Genomic DNA, 20376 nt, shown 5'->3' on the forward strand with positions numbered 1-20376 from the left:
GTCACACTGGGTACAATGGATACAGTATACCACATTGGCAGATGTGAGGTGAACCTCTGCTTAATGTGGAAAGTCATCTTGGGGTCTGGGATAGGGGTGAGGGAGGTGGTGTGGGGGCAAGTGTAGCACTTCCGTGGTTGCAGGGCAAGGTGCAGGGTATGGTGGGGTTGGAGGGCAGTGTGGAGCAAACAAGGGAGTCACGGAGAGAGTGGTCTCTACGGAAGGCAGACAAGGGTGGGGATGGAAAAATGTCTTGGGTGGTGGGGTCAGATTGTAGATGGTGCAAGTGTCGGAGGATGATGCGTTGTATCCGGAAGTTAGTGGGGTGGTGTGTGAGAATGAGGGGGATCCTCTTGGGGCGGTTGTGGCGGGGGCAGGATGTGAGGGACGTGTTGCGGGAAATGCGGTCAAGGACGTTCTCGACCACTGTGGGGTGAAAGTTGCGGTCCTTGAAGAACTTGGACATCTGGGATGTGCGGGACTGGAATGCCTCATACTGGGTGCAGATGCGACAGAGGCAGACGAATTGGAATAGGAGATGGAATTTTTGCAGGAGGGTGGGTGGGAGGAAGTGTATTGTAGGTAGCTGTGGGAGTTGGTGGGCTTGAAATGGACATCAGTTTCTAGCTGGTTACCTGAGATGGAGACCGAGAGGTCCAGGAAGGTGAGGGGTGTGTTGGAGATGGCCCCGGTGAACTTGAGGTTGGGGTGGAAGGTGTTGGTGAAGTGGATGAACTGTTCGAGCTCCTCTGGGGAGCAAGAGGCAGCGCTGATAGTCATCAATGTAACGGAGTAAGAGGTGGGGTTTGGGGCCTTTGTAGGTGTGGAAGAGGGACTGTTCCATGTAACCTACAAAGAGGCAGGCATAGCTTGGGCCCATGCGGGTACACATGGCCACCCCCTTTTTCTGTAGCAAGTGGGAGGAATCGAAAGAGAAGTTGTTGAGGGTGAGGACGAGTTTGGCTAGGCGGATGAGGGCGTCGGTGGAGGGGGACTGGTCGGGCCTGCGGGTCAGGAAGAAGCGGAGGGCCTTGAGGCCATCTGCATGTGGAATACAACTGCACCTCCCAGTCGCAAACCATTTTAACTCCCCCTCCCATTCTTTCGTCGACATGTCCGTCATGGGCCTCCCGCAGTGCCACAAGGATGCCACCTGAAGGTTGCAGGAACAGCAACTCATATTCCGCTTGGGAACCCTGCAGCCCAATGGTATCAATGTGGACTTCACCAGCTTCAAAATCTCCCCTTCCCCCACCACATCCCCAAACCAGCCCAGTTCGTCCCCTCCCCCCACTGCATCACACAACCAGCCCAGGTTGTCTCTGCCTTCCTAACCTGTTCTTCCTCTCACCCAGCCCTTCCTCCCACCTCAAGCCGCACCTCCATTTTCTACCTACTAACCTCATCCCACCTCCTTGACCTGTCCGTCTTCCCTGGACTGACCTATCCCCTCCCTACCTCCCCACCTATACTCTCCTCTCCACCTATCTTCTTTTCTCCATCTTCCGTCCGCCTCCCCTTCGCTCCCTATTTATTCCAGTTCCCTCTCCCCATCCCCCTCTCTGAAGGGTCTAGACCCGAAACGTCAGCTTTTGTGCTCCTGAGATGCTGCTTGGCCTGCTGTGTTCATCCAGCTTCACACTTTATTATCTGGGATTCTCCAGCATCTGCAGTTCCCATTATCTCTGATATATTTTAGTGAAGTTGGTTTTAGAACTTCACTTTGAAATAGCCTCTATATGGAGTAAGAGGGCAGGCTCAGCTTTAAACTCTCTTCAAAAAGATAGCATCTCAGACAATTCAACATTACTCCATAGTGTCAACTTTCACTCAAATCACTGTGTGGGACTTCTCCCACAACTTTCTGACACAACAGGCAAGAACTACACTATTACAGCCTGAAGTTGGCTTGGGTACATTGTTGGGGCAGTGTTGAAGAAGCTTTACTCTCCATCTAAGCAATGATGCATCTGACTTGGGAAACTTTGGGATTGGTTTAAAATTACCTTGATGAGCATAAAAATATAACTGTACATAAGTGTCTGTATGAAGGAGAGATGATCATGGTGGAGTAAGTCACCTCCGGCAGAAGATGTCTCTCCCACTTCTCTAAGCTTGGGCAAATCTGGCAGGAATTGTCCCCTGAAGATGTACTGTCAGCTTGGCTGGAGTCTGTCTTACTTGTCTCACTGTATGGCAGATAGCAGTGGTCGAAAATGAAGGTTGACTGGAACGAGTCAGAGGTCATTGGTGGAGTTGCTGGCACGATTTGATCTGGATCATCCTGGGTAAAGCAAGGAAGACATCCATCACCAACAGCACCAGCTCCTCAATGCTGTCAAGCCCCTGTCCCCAAACACACACCCCACCTTCTAGGTGGAAAGCTCGACTTCTTAATGTTTCCCTTCCTCCACTTCCCTGAAGACACTGCTTCTAGCTGCTCCCATGGCAGTATCCCCAAGTAACCCAAGTGTTCATTCATCATTGTGATTATTAGTAGGCGTTTTGACCCTTTACAGGATCACATCCAAATCCCATTCTGTCTTTCCAAATACTCACATCCCAGCAGGATTGACTGGGAGTGTGATCCCTGCCCAGTTTTTCTTCCCATCTCATCCAGGGTACAAAAGATATTTTAGATCACAGAATCCCTACAGTGTGGAAGCAGGCCATTCAGCCCATCTAGTCCAATACCAATCCACTGAAATGTATCCACCCAGACTCAACCTCTATCTTATCCCTGTAACCCTGCATTTCTCATGGCTAATCCATTCAGCCTGCACATCCCTGCACCCTACAGACAATTTAGCATGGCCAATTGACCTAGCCTGCATATCACTGGACTGTGGGATGAAACTGGAGCACCCAGAGGAAACCCATGCAGACACAAGGAGAATGTGCAAACTCCACACAGTTGCCCCAGGCTGGAATTGAGCCTAGGTGCCTGAGCAAGCGTGCCGCCCTAGATCTGTGCATACTTGGAATCAATCTCAAAACCTGTAGGCCTGACTGTCTCAGCGCTAAAACAGTGGCATGTGCACAACGAAACTTTTAAGTTAATTCATGAATCAATAAAAAACTGAAACAGACAGATCAAGGATAGTTGCTGATGGGTTTGCCATTCTCTTCTGAGAGAGCTTATCTCGGCCAGAGTAATAACTGGGATAATAATGGACTGGCAAGAGCTCTAACTGATCAGGCTATGTTAATTATCATCCAGGAAAAACAGTGACCAAATGTGCACAGCAAGATCTCACTAACAAGAATGAGATAATTTGTTTTTAGCAATGGTGATTGAGAGATAAATATTGACCAAGACACTAGGGTGTAGTCCCCTGCTCTTTTTCAAAATAGTGCTGTAGAATCCTTTATGTCAACCTGAAAGGGCAGTTTAAGGTCTCATTCTAAAACCAGTACCCCAGATAGTGCTGCACTCATTCAGTGCCACACCGGATGCAAACCTAGATATGTTCTCAAGTTTCCAAAGTGGCACTTCTGACTAAGAAATGAGAGTGTCACGTAGGAATAAGTGTCTTCAGAACAGTAAAGGGCTGATGTTGCGATAGGATAATGTGAGATATTGAAATTGAAATGTCGATACTGTATTCTAGAAGTTTTGTGCCAGCCTCATGGAGTTAGTACCTTCAAAGGGAGATTCCAGGAACTGTTCAGATATTGCTGGTTTTGACCTGCATTAGGCAGCTTCAAGTCTCCAGGTCTGTTTGCTGGGAGTTCAGGGCTCAGACACACAGTTCCAAACAAGGCTGCAAGGAGGAAAGTTATAAGGTTGTGGCAGGAAATCACAGGTTCGCTTTTCAGTCTAAAATGTGTAATTCAATGACTGATGGACAAAAAAAAAACAGACGTCAGCAAGTGAAACAGCTCCGAGCATATGCAGTCAGCTTCAGTTGATGAGCACGAGTCCCTGGGACCTTAAGTCACAACTAACTGACTCAGCTGTGAGAGTGTTACCAACTGAGTCACAGCTGCCACTTACTGGGTAGTCAACATATGAGGGAGAAGTACCAAGTCCCTCTTGTTGCTTAATTTTTGTTTATAGGATGTGGGTGTCATTGAAAGTGCTGAATTGAATGGCTTGCTAGGGCAGTGTTAGGAGCAATTAAATGTCAACCATGTTATTGTTGGCCTGGAGTCACACGTAGGCCAGACTGGTTAAGGACAGCAGATTTCCTCTCCGAATGAAAACTAGTTAACGAACATTTTTATTACACTCAATCGCAATTTCACAGTCACCATTATTGGGACTAACTTTCAATTTCAAATTTTATTACCAGCAGAGATGAATAGCTGAAGACGTCAACAAATTAAAATGAAAATTAAGAGCTAATCAGGAGCACTGAAAATTTACACCCTTCTCTTTTTTTACCACAAAGCTGAGTCAGAATCTTGCAATCCCCTACCTAACCCAGGGAAACATTAGCACCACACAAAATGCAACAGTTCAAGGTGGCTGTGCACTTGAAAACCCTGAAACTGCCTTTTATTACCAAACTATTATTGCCCTGAGAAGGTGTCCACCTCTTGACTGCAAGATATCAACAGACTAGGATCACAGATCCCTACAGTGCAGATACAGGCTGTTTAGCTCATTGAGTCTGCACCAACCCTCTGAACAGCATCGTACACAGACCCAGTCTCCTAGCCTATCTCCATAATTGCATGGGGATTTTCCCATGGTTAATCCACCGATCCCTGGACACCATGGGGCAACATTCTTTTTAAGCATGACCTACCCACCTAACCTGCACATCTTTCGACTGTGGGAGGAAACCAGAGCATCCAGAAGAAACCCAAAAAGACACGGGGAGAATGTGCAGACTTCACACAGACAGCCACCTGAGACTGGAATCAAATCCAAGTCCCTGCCACTGTGAGGCAGCAGTGCTAACCACTGGGCCACCATGCCGTCCTCTATCAAAAGCATCTGTTATTCTTCTGGTGAGGAGTTGGAGGGCAAGCTCCACAGCTGCTTTCTTAGCCTTACCCATTCCAGCAGCACCTGGAAACAGATCCATAAAAAGACAGAAAATCTAAGATCAGATTTGACGTGAGCAGTGCTAAGCACAAACCTGTCACAGAGTCATACAGATGTACATTTGCTTTACACAAAGATATGAATCCCAGGTCAGGTAGCTAGATAGCTGATTTGTCATACAGAATGCCACCAACAACATGGGTTTAATTCCTGTAGCATCTGAGGTTATTATGAAGATCCACCTTCTCAATCTCATCTCTTACTTCAGGCATGGTGACTCTCAGATTAAACTCATTGCCAGTTATTTCTCTCCAGTGAGTGAGCTGCCCATGGTGCCTCTCACTTTATCTCTAGGTAGTTAATTAGCTGTAATCCATTAATGACCAGAAGTATGTCTTTCTTATAGAGAAAGACGACTGTTTATAAAGTTTGAAGGGCAGCATTACACATCAAGTATACGAGTAGGTGAAGAGGCAGGTCTGCATGAAACATCAACTGTAGTATACAGACTGAACCCATGCTGTTAGCATCATTGTGCATCTAACTAAATGAACAAACTTACCCCCATTCCTTGGTCTCTTTGGCACAGAAATGCACTGGTGCAGTTACAAAGGAAGCCAATGACATGGTGATAAACTCATCATGTAAGAAGAACAGCCACCATTGCATAAACCAGTGTTAGTTTCAGATCTCAGTTCCACTTGGTGTGAAAATAACAAGTGAAATTGTAAAATGTTGATGTATTGAGAGATCACTGGTGACTTACATATTGAGAATTCCTGGCTGTGACCACTTTCAACTGCACATTTCTGCATTTGGGAGGAGGAAGTTGAGTTTAGTAATGTGGCAGTGGAGGTTGACAGTTGGAAGGGCAAATGTTGAGGATGACACAAAGAGTCAGCTGAGGGACATAGAAGGGTTAAGTGAGTAAGCAAAAACTTGGCAAATGGCATGTAATATAGGAAAACATCAGGGTTATGCCAGAAAGAATGGGGAACTAAATATTATTTAAATGAAGAAAGATACAGCATAATGGGATTTAAGATCCATGTCCATGAACCCCAAAAAGCTGGTATCCAAGTTCAGCGGTGGTAGGGAAGGCAAATGAAATATTGGCCTTTATTTTGAAAGGAATGGAGCATAAATATAGGACGCTTTGCTAAAACTAAACATGTCACTTGTCTGAACACAGGCAAGATATACAGTTCAGCGAGGGTTCACTTGTTTAATGCCAGGTATGGTGGACTGTCTTAGGAGGAGAGGTTGAATAGATTGGGCCTGCAGTCATTGGAATTTAGAAGAATGAGAGGCAACATTATCAAAACATACAAATTCTTAACGGACTTTACACAGTAGATGCTGAAAGGTTGTTTCCTATTTGTAGGACCAGGGGGTGTAATCTCAGAGTAAGGGGTCACACATTTAAGATAGGGATGAGGAAGAATTTCTTCTTGGCAGAAGGTAGTGAATCTGTGGAATTCTTTACCACAGAGAGCTGTCAAGGCTGGTTATTTCCGAGTCAGATAGATTTTAATTGGTTATGGGATAAAGGCAGAAAAGTGTGGTTGAGGATTTTCAGATCATTTGTCATGATGTGGAGGTGCCAGTGTTGCAGTGGGGGTGAACAATGTCAGAAGTCACATGACACCAGGTTTATTTGAAATCATAATCTTTCGGAGCAGATGAAGGAGCAGCACTCCATAAGCTTGTGATTTCAAATAAACCTATTGGACTATAACCTGGTGTCGTGTGACTTCTGACCATGATCTCATTGAATGGAGGAGCCTTGATAGGCCAAATGGCCTACTTCTGCTCATACATCTTATGGTCCTTATGGTGTCACTTTCTGCCAGCTGAACCAAGCCGACAGTAAAAACACCTTGTGAAATGGTGTGCTGAGAAATTGAACTTTGATTTGAAACAACTGATCAGATAGCTGGATTTACATATCACATTGAACTATTGCTCTAAATCACGGCTGATATAGGTCACAACTTCTCAATATGTATTATAAGAAATCCAAATTTCTTTTTAAATACAACAGAAGAATGTTTACTCTTTGCAGAGATGTTTTAGTTGAGATTTTGTGCTTATCAAGGCATGAATGGGGTTTAGCACTGCAAAACAGTCTTACAAACAGTACTAACACAATCTCTTTACCTTGAGTTAGGTTTTCCTTCCGGTCTTGCAGAAGTTGAACATGTCGCCCTGGAGATGAGAAGAGAGAAGGACTCAAACCTAGTGTTGCCTGTGGCCCCGACATAGGCACGGAGTCACTGATGGGAGAATGAATCACAGCTCCCCCTTAGGAAAGAATTACGTAGATCAGAGTCTGCCAACAAATCTCGATTGGGGTGAAATTATAATGGCATTAAATTATATGGCATGATATTAGCAAATGATCCTTTGCACTTTTTCAGCTATGGTGCAAACCCTTTCAAAATGTATTAAACTATCAAACTACTGTTCTGATGAGTGTCAACCTGAAATAATATGTCTCCTCTTCTAGAGTTCTTAATTACTTGCTGCGTATTTTTCAGCAAATTTTCCTCTTTGCTAAACCAATCCACAACTTTATTGCTAATATCACAAATAAAGATTTCAACTGTTAAGGGCAGGCAGAAGGGATTACTTTAATTTGGTGTCACGTTCAGCACAACATCACGGGCCGAACTGCCCGTTCCTGTGCTGTATTGTTCAATGTTCTATCTTTGTGCTATTCATTGTTTTGAATTAATTTTATCCATTTTGCACCTTAATTTTATTCCCCTCTTCAGTTTGCATCAGCTGTCAGCAGCATTTTTAAATCTACAGCCTTGATACTTGAATATAAATTCCACTGTAAACATTAGAGCACAAATTCTGGGCCGACTTTCCCAGTGCAGCATTGAGGGAATTCTATATTGTTGGGGGTGCCAGCCTTTGGATAAAATATTAAACTGTTCTGCCTCTCAAGCAGACATCAACGTTCTCACAGCATTATTTCAGAACAGTATGGGAACTTTCCCTGATGCCTTGGTTAATATTTATCCCTGAACCAACAGCACTAAGAAAAGATTCATTATCTCATGACTATTTGTGAGATCTTGCTGCGTGCAAACTGGCTGCCACATTTCCTATGACTACAGTTTAAAATACTTCATTGGCTGTAAAACATGAAGTTTGTAATGTCCTGAGGTTGTGAACGCCACTGCAGAAATACAAGCCTCTTTTTTTAACCTTCTCATGCTGCTGACTCTTGCTGGTTTACACTTCCACAAGCAGTCACCTCTGACAACTCAGACAAATGGTATATTTGCATATCTGAAACCAGAGCCTGGTGTTAAAATATTCAATTATGAAGGGTGGAAATAAAGTTGAGTGCAGTTTTGCAGCAAATGGACTTGATAGCTGTCAGGAAAGGTTAACAATGCGGGATTTTTGTTTGATTCATTCGCATAAAAGTGCAGAGGACAAATGTGATGCCTCAAACTGTATCTTTGCTGAGATCACCTTACGGCTCACAGCAAAGAGCGATCATATTTGTATGACTCCAATTCAATTAAGCTATCATTAAGGGGAATTTTATTGGTTGGCTATCCAATAGTAGGGACAAGAGAAATAAAATATGAGATTGAAAGCACCTTTCATTTTAGCTTCTTTACTAGAAGAGGGAGAGGACTACCTACAAGGGGAGGTGATGGCCTAGTGGTATTATCACTAGGCTCTCAAACCAGAGACCCAGGTAATGTTCTGTTGCTATAGCAGATAGTGGGCCTTGAATTCAATGAGAAAAAAATGGGATTAAGAGCGAAAGATGACCAACTGTTGCCAATTGTGGGGGAAAAAATGTTGTTTATTAATGTCTTTTAGGAAAACTGCCATCTTCTGCCCTCCTGACTTGGAAATACATGCCATCCATTGTGTCAAAATTGTGGAACTTCTTCCCTAACAGTGTTCGGCAGCATCAGGGGAGCAGGAAAGTTGACGGTTTGGGTTTACACCCTTCATCAGGACAGGGGAGGGGGAAAGGAGCTCAGGCAAGGTAGGTGGGATGGTGATAGGTGGATGCTGGTAGGGGTAGTCAAGTTTGGTCAGTGGGAAGGATGTGGCAGACAGGTGGGGAACAAGATGGGACACGTTGTGTCAGGTTAAGGAGGTGGGGATGAGAGTGTGGGTTGGACATGGGATGATGATATTTTGAAACTGGTGAATTCTATGTTGGGGTCATTGGGCTGTAAATTCCCGAGGTGGAACATGAGGTGTTGTTCCTCCAGTTTGCGTGTGGTGTCACTGTGACACTGGAGGGGGCTCAGGATGAACATATCACCAAGGGAGTGGGAGGGGGAGTTAAAATGCTGTAAAACTCCTAATGAGCCTTTGCTGAAAAAGCTGAAATAACTTCCCTTCCCACTACCTTGATGACATGTCCGTCCTGGGTGTCCTCCAGTGTCAAAATAATGCCACACACAAACTGGAGGAACAACACCTCATATTATGCCTTTGGAGCTTACAGCTCAATGTCCTCAACATAGAATTCACCAGTTTTCAAAATCTCCCCACCCCTTCCCTCAACCCATGTCCAACCCTCCCCCACAACTCCACCTCCTCGAACTGAAATAACCTGTCCATCTTCTCTCCTGCCTATCTGCCCCACCCTTCCCACTGATTAATCTCCACTATCTCCTACTTACACTCAACTATCACCATCCCAATTACCTTCCCCCAGCCCCACTACGTCCATTTATTTCCGAGCTCCCTTCCCCCTCCCCAGTCCTGATGAAGGGTATAAACCCGAAACATCAACTTTCCTCCACCTCTGATGCTGCCTGACCTGTGTGTTCCTCCAGTTGCACATGGTATTGACTCTGACTCCAGCATCTGTAGTTCTTGCTATTACCCGAACAGTACTGCTAGCAGCAAATGAATCGGAGTGGCTCAAGAAGGCAGCACATCACCACCTTCTCCTGGAGAAACTAGCCAATGTTGTACACATCCCTTCAATTAATTAAAAAAATCTTTCCATTCCAAATTAAAGGACATAATTTACCGTTTTCAGGGCAACAGTTGTTATGTTCAAACAGGTTATTTCAAGGAGCATTGCACTCAATGCGTTACACTTCATCGTGTGCTCACTGATTACGTAAGTAAAAATGCCAAAGTATTTGCACACAGTATGGTTTTGCGCACAGCATGACTTCAGCAACATGCGAGATTTAATCTTTTTTGTTGTAAATTGCTAATTTTAAAGTGAGATTCACCTACCTAGGACATTTACATTATAATAATGATCAAGGCCTTCATTTCAGCACCTTTTCTCTAGGCAGTAAGAGAAATGGTGTGTGAATTTTTTCCTGGTATATCTCCATCTTGCTTCCTCTGAGTTCATATGATTTCAAATTTGGGAATTCTGGGAGCTGCTGATCAGGCAGCTGAGTGAATTACAAGATGAGATTTTGGCGTGCAGAGATCCAAGGCATCAATACTTGGAACACAGTTTGATTTCTGTCAGCCATGTGGCCCTCATAAGTCCTCATGTGTTTATCTGCAAGTGGGTGTGGCCTAATGGACAGGTCTCTGAAACCTGATTGCTGCTGCAAAAAGGGCCTTTGATAAGGCAGGTGTTTTATGTGTTTGTAGAAACCCTGCTTTTACATTAACTCATATACCCCCCACCCCTTTCCCAACTTGGTCAAAAACCAGTCACTGTATGCTTGATCAGCAGATCCCAGAATCCCCAAGTTTGAAATCGTATGAATTCTGAAGAAGCAAGTTGGAAATGTACCAGGAAAAAATTCATACAGCATTTCTCTTACTGCCTAGAGAAAAGGTGCTGAAGGGAAGGCTTTCATTAAATTCCATGATTTTGTCCATTTCTCCCCAGAAGCTGCACAGCCATGCTTAAACGCTGCTTGCTGGATGTAAACTGACGCTGTAGCATTGTTTCATTAGGGACAGAAAGTTGTTGCTGCCACTTGCCTCTTGATCAACACCAACAACAAAAAAGATTAAATCTCACATGTTAATAAAGTGTGGAGCTGGATGAACACAGCAGGCCAAGCAGCATCTCAGGTGCACAAAAGCTGACGTTTTGGGCCTAGACCCTTCATCAGAGAGGGGGACGGGGAGAGGGTTCTGGAATAAATAGGGAGAGAGGGGGAGGCGGACCGAAGATGGAGAGAAAAGAGGATAGGTGGAGAGGAGAGTATAGGTGGGGAGGTAGGGAGGGGATAGGTCAGTCCAGAGAAGGTGGACAAGTCAAGGAGGTGGGATGAGGTTAGTAGGTAGGAGATGGAGGTGTGGCTTGGGGTGGGAGGAAGGGATGAGTGAGAGGAAGAACAGGTTAGGGAGGCAGAGACAGGCTGGGCTGGTTTTGGGATGCAGTGGGTGGAGGGGAAGAGCTGGGCTGGTTATGTGGTGCAGTGGGGGGAGGGGACGAACTGGGCTGGTTTTGGGATGCGGTGGGGGAAGGGGAGATTTTGAAACTGGTGAAGTCCACATTGATACCATTAGGCTGCAGGGTTCCCAAGCGGAATATGAGTTGCTGTTCCTGCAACCTTCGGGTGGCATCATTGTGGCACTGCAGGAGGCCCATGATGGACATGTCATCTAGAGAATGGGAGGGGGAGTGGATATGGTTCGCGACTGGGAGGTGCAGTTGTTTACTGCGAACCGAGTGGAGGTGTTCTGCAGAGCGGTCCCCAAGCCTCCGCTTGGTTTCCCAAATGTAGTGGAAGCCACACCAGGTACAGTGGATGCAGTATACCACATTGGCAGATGTGCTTAATATGGAAAGTCATCTTGGGGCCTGGGATAGGGGTGAGGGAAGAGGTGTGGGGGCAAGTGTGGCATTTCCTGCGGTTGCAGGGGAAGGTGCCGGGTGTGGTGGGGTTGGAGGGCAGTGTGGAGTGAACAAGGGAGTCACGGAGAAAGTGGTCTCTCCGGAAAGCAGACAAGGGTGGGGATGGAAAAATGTGGTGGGGTCGGATTGTAGATGGCGCAAGTGTTGGAGGATGATGCGTTGTAATTGGAGGTTGGTGGGGTGGTGTGTGAGAACGAGGGGGATCCTCTTTGGGCGGTTGTGGGGTGTGAGGGATGTGTTGCGGGAGACGCGGGCAAGGGCGTTCTCAACCACTGTGGGGGGAAAGTTGCGGTCCTTGAAGAACTTGGGCATCTGGGATGTGCGGGAGTGGAATGCCTCATACTGGGAGCAGATGCGACGGAGGCGGAGGAATTGGGAATAGGGGATGGAATTTTTGCAGGAGGGTGGGTGGGAGGAGGTGTATTCTAGGTAGCTGTGGGAGTCGGTGGGCTTGAAATGGACATCAGTTACAAGCTGATTGCCTGAGATGGCGACTGAGAGGTCCAGGAAGGTGAGGGATGTGTTGGAGATGGCCCAGGTGAACTGAAGGTTGGGGTGGAAGGTGTTGGTGAAGTGGATGAACGGTTCGAGCTCCTCTGGGGAGCAAGAGGCAGCGCCAATAGTCATCAATGTAACGGAGGAAGAGGTGGGGTTTGGGGCCTGTGTAGGTGCGGAAGAGGGACTGTTCTACGTAACCTACAAAGAGGCAGGCACAGCTGGGGCCCATGCGGGTGCCCATGGCCACCCCCTTTGTCTGCAGGAAGTGGGAGGAATCGAAAGAGAAGTTGTTGACGGTGAGGACGAGTTCGGCTAGGCGGATGAGGGTGTCGGTGGAGGGGGACTGGTCGGGCCTGCGGGACAGGAAGAAGTAGAAGGCCTTGAGACCCTCTGCATGCGGAATACAGGTGTATAGGGACTGGACGTCCATGGTGAAAATGAGGTGTCGGGGGCCAGGGAATTGGAAGCGCTGGAGGAGGTGGAGGGAGTGGGTGGTGTCACGGACGTAGGTAGGGAGTTCCTGGGCCAAAGGGGAGAAAATGGAGTCCAGATAGGTGGAGATGAGTTTGGTGGGGCAGGAACAGGCTGAGACAATGGGTTGACCAGGGCAGGCAGGTTTGTGGATTTTGGGAAGGAGATAGAAACGGGCCGTGCGGGGTTGGGGAATGATAAGGTTGGAGGCTGTGGGTGGGAGGTCCCCTGAGGTCACGAATGGTGTTGGGGATGACGGTTTGGTGCTCTCACATGTTGTTGCTGGAGTCATGCTGTGTGCAAATACGTTGTCATTTTTACTTATGTAATCAGTGAGCACACGATGAAGTATAACACATTGAGTGTAATGCTCCTTGAAATAACCTGTTTGAACGTAACAACTGTTGCCCTAAAAATGGTAAATTATGTCCTTTAATTTGGAATGGCAAGTTTTTTTTAAATAACATTGGCTAGTTTCTCCAGGAGGTGGTGGTGATGTGCTGCCTGCTTGAATCACTCCAATTCATTTGCTGCTAAGGGACCTGCTGAAAGGATCACGTTTATGTAACCCTTTCTCATAGCTTGCAAGCAACTTGTCTGCACTGTCTGAAAGATGAGATCTCTTTTACAATGATTAGAAATGTAGGTAAATGTTCTAAACGTGTAGTAAGACTGCACTGTATGACCCTAAGTACAAGGGGAATGAAGGGTTACAGGGTAAAGACAGGAAAATAGATGTGAGGAATGTTGAATCAGCCATAATTGTATTGAATGGCGGAGCAGGCCCAAGGGGTTGAATGGTCTACTCACGTTCCTATTTCTCATGCCTTAATTCAACTGGTGGCCTGCTTCTAGATGTTTGCTCTGTAACAGAATGCTAAGAATTTCTGTGGGGTTCAAGGACAATTGTGAGAATAAGGTTTCACCTCGGCCTGTTGCTGTAAGAGTACTGAATACTGTGTGACATTCAAAACAAACACACAAAATCCATTACTATCTTAGTTTATCCCTTATCCAGACTAATGATAACTTAGAGTCATACAGCTGTACAGCATGAAAACAGACGCTTCAGTCCAACTCATCCACGCTGACCAGATATCCTACGTTTATCTAGTCCCATTCATCTGAATTTGGCCCATATCCCTCTCAACCCTTCCTCTTTATGTACCCATCCAGATGCCTTTTAAATGTTACAACTGTACCAGTCTCCACTGTGTTCTCTGGTAGTTCATTCCATACACGCACTACACACTATGTGAAAAGTTGCCCCTCAGGTCGCTTTTAAATCTTACCCCTCTCACCTTAAACCTCTGCCCTCTAGTTTTCGACTCCCCTACCCTGGGGAAAAGACCTTGGCTATTCACCGTCTCCATGCCCCTCATGATTTTATAAGAGGTAGTGAACCAGCGTCTGATCTTTCATACTGTGAATGAGGAGGAAAGCACAATAACTTACAGCCTCTTGACTTTACAGCTTTCCCCTCAGCTTCTGATGCTCCAGGGAAAATAGCCCCAGCCTGTTCAGCCTCTCACTATAGCTCAAACCCTTCCAACCCGGCAACATCCTTGTAAATTTTTACTGAACCCTTTCAAGATTCACACCAAACTTCCTACAGCAGGGAGACCAGAATTGTTCATTAATCCAAACTAACAAAAGATCTGGTCCCTGATACATTCATTTCTCAGGACTGTTGTGCCTTCTGGCCTGCCCACATAATCAGCGTCCTGTTTTTTTTAAAAAGACGGCACTGAAATCGTGACAAAAGAAAATGTCACACCTCGAGGGGATTCCTGTAGAAGCCAGGGACTCCGGTCGACATCGTCATCTTCATCGTGAGAGGAGAGGTAGTGAACCAGCGTCTGATCTTTCATACTATGAATGAGGAGGAAAGCACAATGACTTACAGCCTCTTGACTTTACAGCTTTCCCCTTGCTTGTGGGAAATTATTGCAAAAACAGATGTTTACATTTATTAAAGCTCCTCTAAAAGTAGTAAAACACACTGAGGCATCTTGTTGATATGTTAAACAAAATTTGACACTAAGCGTCATAATGAGATGTAAGGAAAGTGATCAAAAGCTTGGTCAGTGACAGTAAGGTTCAGGGAGAAAATTCCAAAACCAAGGTAAGCACCTGATGGGAGTGTTTGCCAAAGGTCCAGTGATAAAAATAGAGTACTTGCAGAGGCCAGAATTTAAGGAGCACAGAGATCTTGGAGAATTGTAGGGCTGAAGGAGGTTACAGCAATAGGAAAGGGCAAAGCCATATAGAGAATTTTGAAATTCTTCAACCAAGGGCCAATGGAGGTCAGCAAAGATAGGAGAAAGAATGACCATTTAGTAGTACAAGAGACTACTGTTGTCTACTGTTGTGTTCTGAGTCAATCAGCACCTCCAACAGTGGTGCAGAGAATTAAGAAAAAAAGACATGTTCCTGGATTGTCTTTGTTACCTTAGATACGAAGAGCTGACTGCGGCATCATAGATGCTGGAGTCATGGCTGCAATTTGTCTTTCTCTCCTCATTTTCGGAGGACCACTTTGGATCATCGCTTGTCTCATATATCCCTGTGATGGAAAATTAAATTAATATTCAAAGCCTATCGATTTCACCTAACAAGCCATTGTGATTACCAGAACAATTCGCACAAACGCCATTGAGATGAAAGGCCACTTTTGCTTTCAGTGCTGTTAAATGTGGACTCTATCCTTGCTCTTCAATTCAATTCAGGGAGATACCTTGCTCTTCAAATACAGCCAATGGGACTATAAAAGTCCAGTTGAACTAATGAATCAAACAGTTGGAGCCCAGGCATCATGATTCAACACCAAAATATGGCATTTCTGACAAACTGCCACGGCAAACTACGCCTTAAGATTAATTTTCACTCCAGCCCTGAAGTAGGCCTTCAATCTGGCTTTCTGACTCAAGAGGTGAGAATGCTACCAACTGAGTCAAACTGATGCTTGGTTGCCATTATAACAGCACAGAATCCCTACAGCATGGAAGCAAGCCATTTGGCCCATTGAGATCACATGGACCCTCCGAAGAACATCCCACTCAGTCCTACCACCCTACTCTATCGTAACCCTGAATTTTCCATGGATAACCCAACTAAACCACACATCCCTGGACACAATGGGGCATTTTAACCTATCCACCGAACCTGCACATCTTTGGACTATGGGAGGAAACTAGAGCACCTGAAAGAAAAGCACATAGGCACGGGGAGAACGTGAAAACTCCACACAGATGGTCGGCCAAGGGTGGAATCGAACTCGGTGCAATAAGGCCGCAGTGCTAACTAATGAGCCAGAGCACCACACATAAAATTTAAAGAGTTTTTATCAACAATTATGGATACTCAGAGAACCATCATCGTATTGAAATCAATTTCATGTGCCTTTCATTTATTTTGTTTTGGAAAAAATGTTTCTAACGTTGAAATCTTCTCTCTTTGTTGACTGCCCGATCAATGAGGAGACACAATCACAGGCTGTAGGCATAGCTGCTGAGTAATTGGCAGTGGCCTGGAAATGGTTCAACATGAGTCACTTTTCATACTCTATCCAACACTGTAGAATATCTGTTGGAGAGCACTGGGAACCAACCATGTGCAAACCCACTGGCCCAATACAGCAACTCGTGTACATAAACAATTTTAAACCTTTTAATGTCTTGTCTGAAATTTTAATGGAGAACTGACAAACGTCGCATTGTCAACCTATTGAAAACTAACAATGTAATGGCACTGCCTGTCCCCAGGTTGCAAATAGCTTCCGTTCTTGAGTACGTTCACAGCTGTCACACAATACGGAACAATATAAGATAGCCATTTGAAAGTCTGAGGAAACAAGTCAGAACTTTCAAATTATATCAGTGATGATGGGAACTGCAGATGCTGGAGAATCCAAGATAATAAAGTGTGAAGCTGGATGAACACAGCAGGCCAAGCAGCATCTCAGGAGCACAAAAGCTGACGTTTCGGGCCTAGACCCTTCATCAGAGAGGGGGATGGGGTGAGGGTTCTGGAATAAATAGGGAGAGAGGGGGAGGCGGATTGAAGATGGAGAGAAAAGAAGATAGGTGGAGAGGAGAGTATAGGTGGGGAGGTAGGAAGGGGATAGGTCAGTCCAGGGAAGACGGACAGGTCAAGATGATGGGATGAGGTGGTAGGTAGGAAATGGAGGTGCGGCTTGAGGTGGGAGGAAGGGATGGGTGAGAGGAAGAACAGGTTAGGGAAGTAGAGACAGGCTGGGCTGGTTTTGGGATGCAGTGGGGGAAGGGGAGATTTTGAAGCTTGTGAAGTACACATTGATACCATTAGGCTGCAGGGTTCCCAAGCGGATTATGAGTTGCTGTTCCTGCAACCTTTGGGTGGCATCATTGTGGCACTGCAGGAGGCCCATGATGGACATGTCGTCTGAAGAATGGGAGGGGGAGTTGAAATGGATCACGACTGGGAGGTGCAGTTGTTTATTGCGAACCGAGCGGAGGTGTTCTGTAAAGCGGTCCCCAAGCCTCCGCTTGGTTTCCCCAATGTAGAGGAAGCCACACCGGGTACAATGGATACAGTATACCACTTTGGCAGATGTGCAGGTGAACCTCTGCTCAATATGGAAAGTCATCTTGGGGCCTGGGATAGGGGTGAGGAAGGTGGTGTGGGGGCAAGTATAGCATTTCCTGCAGTTGCAGGGGAAGGTGCCGGGTGTGGTGGGGTTGGAGGGCAGTGTGGAGCGAATAAGGGAGTCACGGACAGAGTGGTCTCTCCAGAAAGCAGACAAGGGTGGGGATGGAAAAAATGTCTTGGGTGGTGGGGTCGGATTGTAGATGGCGCAAGTGTCGGAGGATGATGCGTTGTATCCGGAGGTTGGTGGGGTGGTGGGTGAGAACGAGGGGGATCCTCTTAGGGCGGTTGTGCCGGGGGTGGGGTGTGAGGGATGTGTTGCGGGAAATGCGGGAGACGCGGTCAAGGGCATTCTCGACCATCTCCTCCCACCCACCCTCCTGCAACACCTCCTCCTACCCACCCTCCTGCAAAAATTCCATCCCCTATTCCCAATTCCTCCGCCTCCGCCGCTTCTGCTCCCACGAATGAGGCATTCCACTCATGCACATCCCAGATGTCCAAGTTCTTCAGGGACCGCAACTTGCCCCCCACAGTGGTTGAGAACGCCCTTGACCGCGTCTCCCGCATTTCACGCAACACATCCCTCACACCCTGCCCCCGCCACAACCGCCCTAAGAGGATCCCCCTCATTCTCACACACCACCCCACCAACCTCCGATTACAACGCATCATCCTCCGACACTTCCACCATCTACAATCCGACCCCACCACCCAAGACATTTTTCCATCCCCACCCTTGTCTGCTTTCCGGAGAGACCACTCTCTCCGTGAATCCCTTGTTCGCTCCACACTGCCCTCCAACCCCACCACACCCGGCACCTTCCCCTGCAACCGCAGGAAATGCTACACTTGCCCCCACAGATCCTCCCTCACCCCTATCCCAGATCCCAAGATGACTTTCCATATTAAGCAGAGGTTCACCTGCACACCTGCCAATGTGGCACACTGTATCCATTGTACTCGGTGTGGCTTCCTCTACATTGGGGAAACCAAGCGGAGGCTTGGGGACCGCTTTACAGAACACCTCCGCTCGGTTCGCAATAAACAACTGCACCTCCCAGTTGCGAACCATTTTAACTCCCCCTCCCACTCTTTAGATGACATGTCCATCATGGGCCTCCTACAGTGCCACAATGATGCCACCCGAAGGTTGTAGGAACGGCAACTCATACTCTGCATGGGAACCCTGCAGCCCAATGGAATCAATGTGGACTTCACCAGCTTCAAAATCTCCCCTTCCCCCACCGCATCCCAAAACCAGCCCATTTTGGCCCCTCCCCCCACTGCATCACACAACCAGCCCAGCTCTTCCCCTCCGCCCACTGCATCCCAAAACCAGTCCAACCTGTCTCTGCCTCCCTAACCTGTTCTTCCTCTCACCCATCCCTTCCTCCCATCCCAAGCCGCACCTCCATTTCCTACCTACTAACCTTATCCCGCCTCCTTGACCTGTCCGTCCTCCCCGGACTGACCTATTCCCTCCCCACCTATATTCTCCTCTCCACTGATCTTCTCCTCTATCCAACTTCGGTCCGCCTCCCCCTCTCTTCCTATTTATTTCAGAACTCTCCCCCCATCCCCCTCTCTGATGAAGGGTCTAGGCCAGAAACGTCAGCTTTTGTGCTCCTGAGATGCTGCTTGGCCTGCTGTGTTCATCCAGCTTCACACTTTAAGAACTTTAAAATTAATATTTTTACACCCCACTGGGGCCTTGTTCATAAGTAGAAGTGTTCGTAAGTTGGATATATGTAATTCAAGATCTGTCCGTACTTCTTTTGCATCTGTTTAGGTTTCCTAAGTTCTGTGGACCAGTCCCCAGCAAGGCTCACTCCCAAGCTTAATCCAACCAATGTTGAACCTGTTGTTGACTTTTTCTTTTGCAATGGAGCTGGCAAACGTGCTTCGTCCAACAGCAGGACCTGGAGCTGCAACTCAGCAGGCAGGGAAATCTCAAGGTTAAATGTGCAGCCCAGAGTTCTGTAGTACACTTACATCAAGTGTGGAATCACTTTCATCTCAGGCACCAAACTCACTTTTCCTTTCTCTTCCAATATTCACATCATTAGGTTCAGAAAAATGGCACTTTATAATAAGTACAAAATCAGAAGTCACATGATACCAGGTTATAGCCCAACAGGGTTATAAGCTTTCAGAGCACTGCTGCTTCATCAGGCTGACATCACCTGACGAAGCAGCAGTGCTCCGAAAGCTTATAAATCCATTGGGCTATAACTTGGTGTTGTGTAACTTCTGATTTTCTTCACTGCAGTCCAACATCGGCATCATAGAAAAGATTAAACGTGATCTTCATAGATAGGTTAGGGCAGGGAGAAAGAGCTTTATTCATGCGGTGGGGTGAGGTTAGAACTATTTACAGAGAATTACATAGAAGATGCAGTTCAGAATTCTCCTTCCTCTCACTTTATAGATGACTAGAATATTCACTAGAGTTTAGAAAAATAATGGGCGGGGGGGGGGAGTCTCCTGAAGGCTATAAAATTTTAACAGGAGTAGACAGGGTAAACATCGGAAGGATGTTCCCAGTGACAGAAAGGCCAGAATCAGGGGTCACAGTCCAAGGCTACAGGTTAGGCCATTCAGATTAGAGTTAACGAGAAATTTCTTCACCCAAGCAATGGTGAACCTGAGGAATTCTCTGCCACAGAAAGCAGCTATGGCCAAAACATCTATGTCTTCATGAAGGAGTTAGATATAGTTCTCAGAGCTAAAGGGATCAAAGGGTATGGGGGAGAAAGTAGAAACAAGGGACTGAGTTGGATCTTCAGCCGTGATCATGTTGAATGGCAGCACAGGCTCCCAGGCCCAGGTGGCCTGCTCCTGCTCCTACTTCTTACAGATATTTTTAATTAACCTGTTCAAATAAGTTATGACACAGGTTTGGAGCAGATAGGACTTGAATCCTGGGCCTTCTAGTTCAGAA

General features: G+C 46.4%; 1 protein-coding gene across 1 annotated transcript in view; it reads right to left on the bottom strand.

Annotated features, from left to right (window-relative positions):
* Nucleotides 1-20376, bottom strand: part of LOC125447744 (meiosis initiator protein-like) — a 182120-nt gene that overhangs the window by 22419 nt on the left and 139325 nt on the right. The window contains exons 9-13 of the mRNA XM_059640887.1: nucleotides 15258-15372; nucleotides 14584-14678; nucleotides 7157-7300; nucleotides 3643-3764; nucleotides 2081-2284 (exon numbers count right to left, since the gene is read on the bottom strand). Of these exons, the coding sequence (XP_059496870.1) occupies nucleotides 2081-2284; nucleotides 3643-3764; nucleotides 7157-7300; nucleotides 14584-14678; nucleotides 15258-15372 (680 nt within the window). The remainder of the gene's footprint in view (nucleotides 1-2080; nucleotides 2285-3642; nucleotides 3765-7156; nucleotides 7301-14583; nucleotides 14679-15257; nucleotides 15373-20376) is intronic.

Source organism: Stegostoma tigrinum, chromosome 39 (genome assembly GCF_030684315.1).
Source record: "Stegostoma tigrinum isolate sSteTig4 chromosome 39, sSteTig4.hap1, whole genome shotgun sequence".
Lineage (NCBI taxonomy): Eukaryota > Metazoa > Chordata > Chondrichthyes > Orectolobiformes > Stegostomatidae > Stegostoma > Stegostoma tigrinum.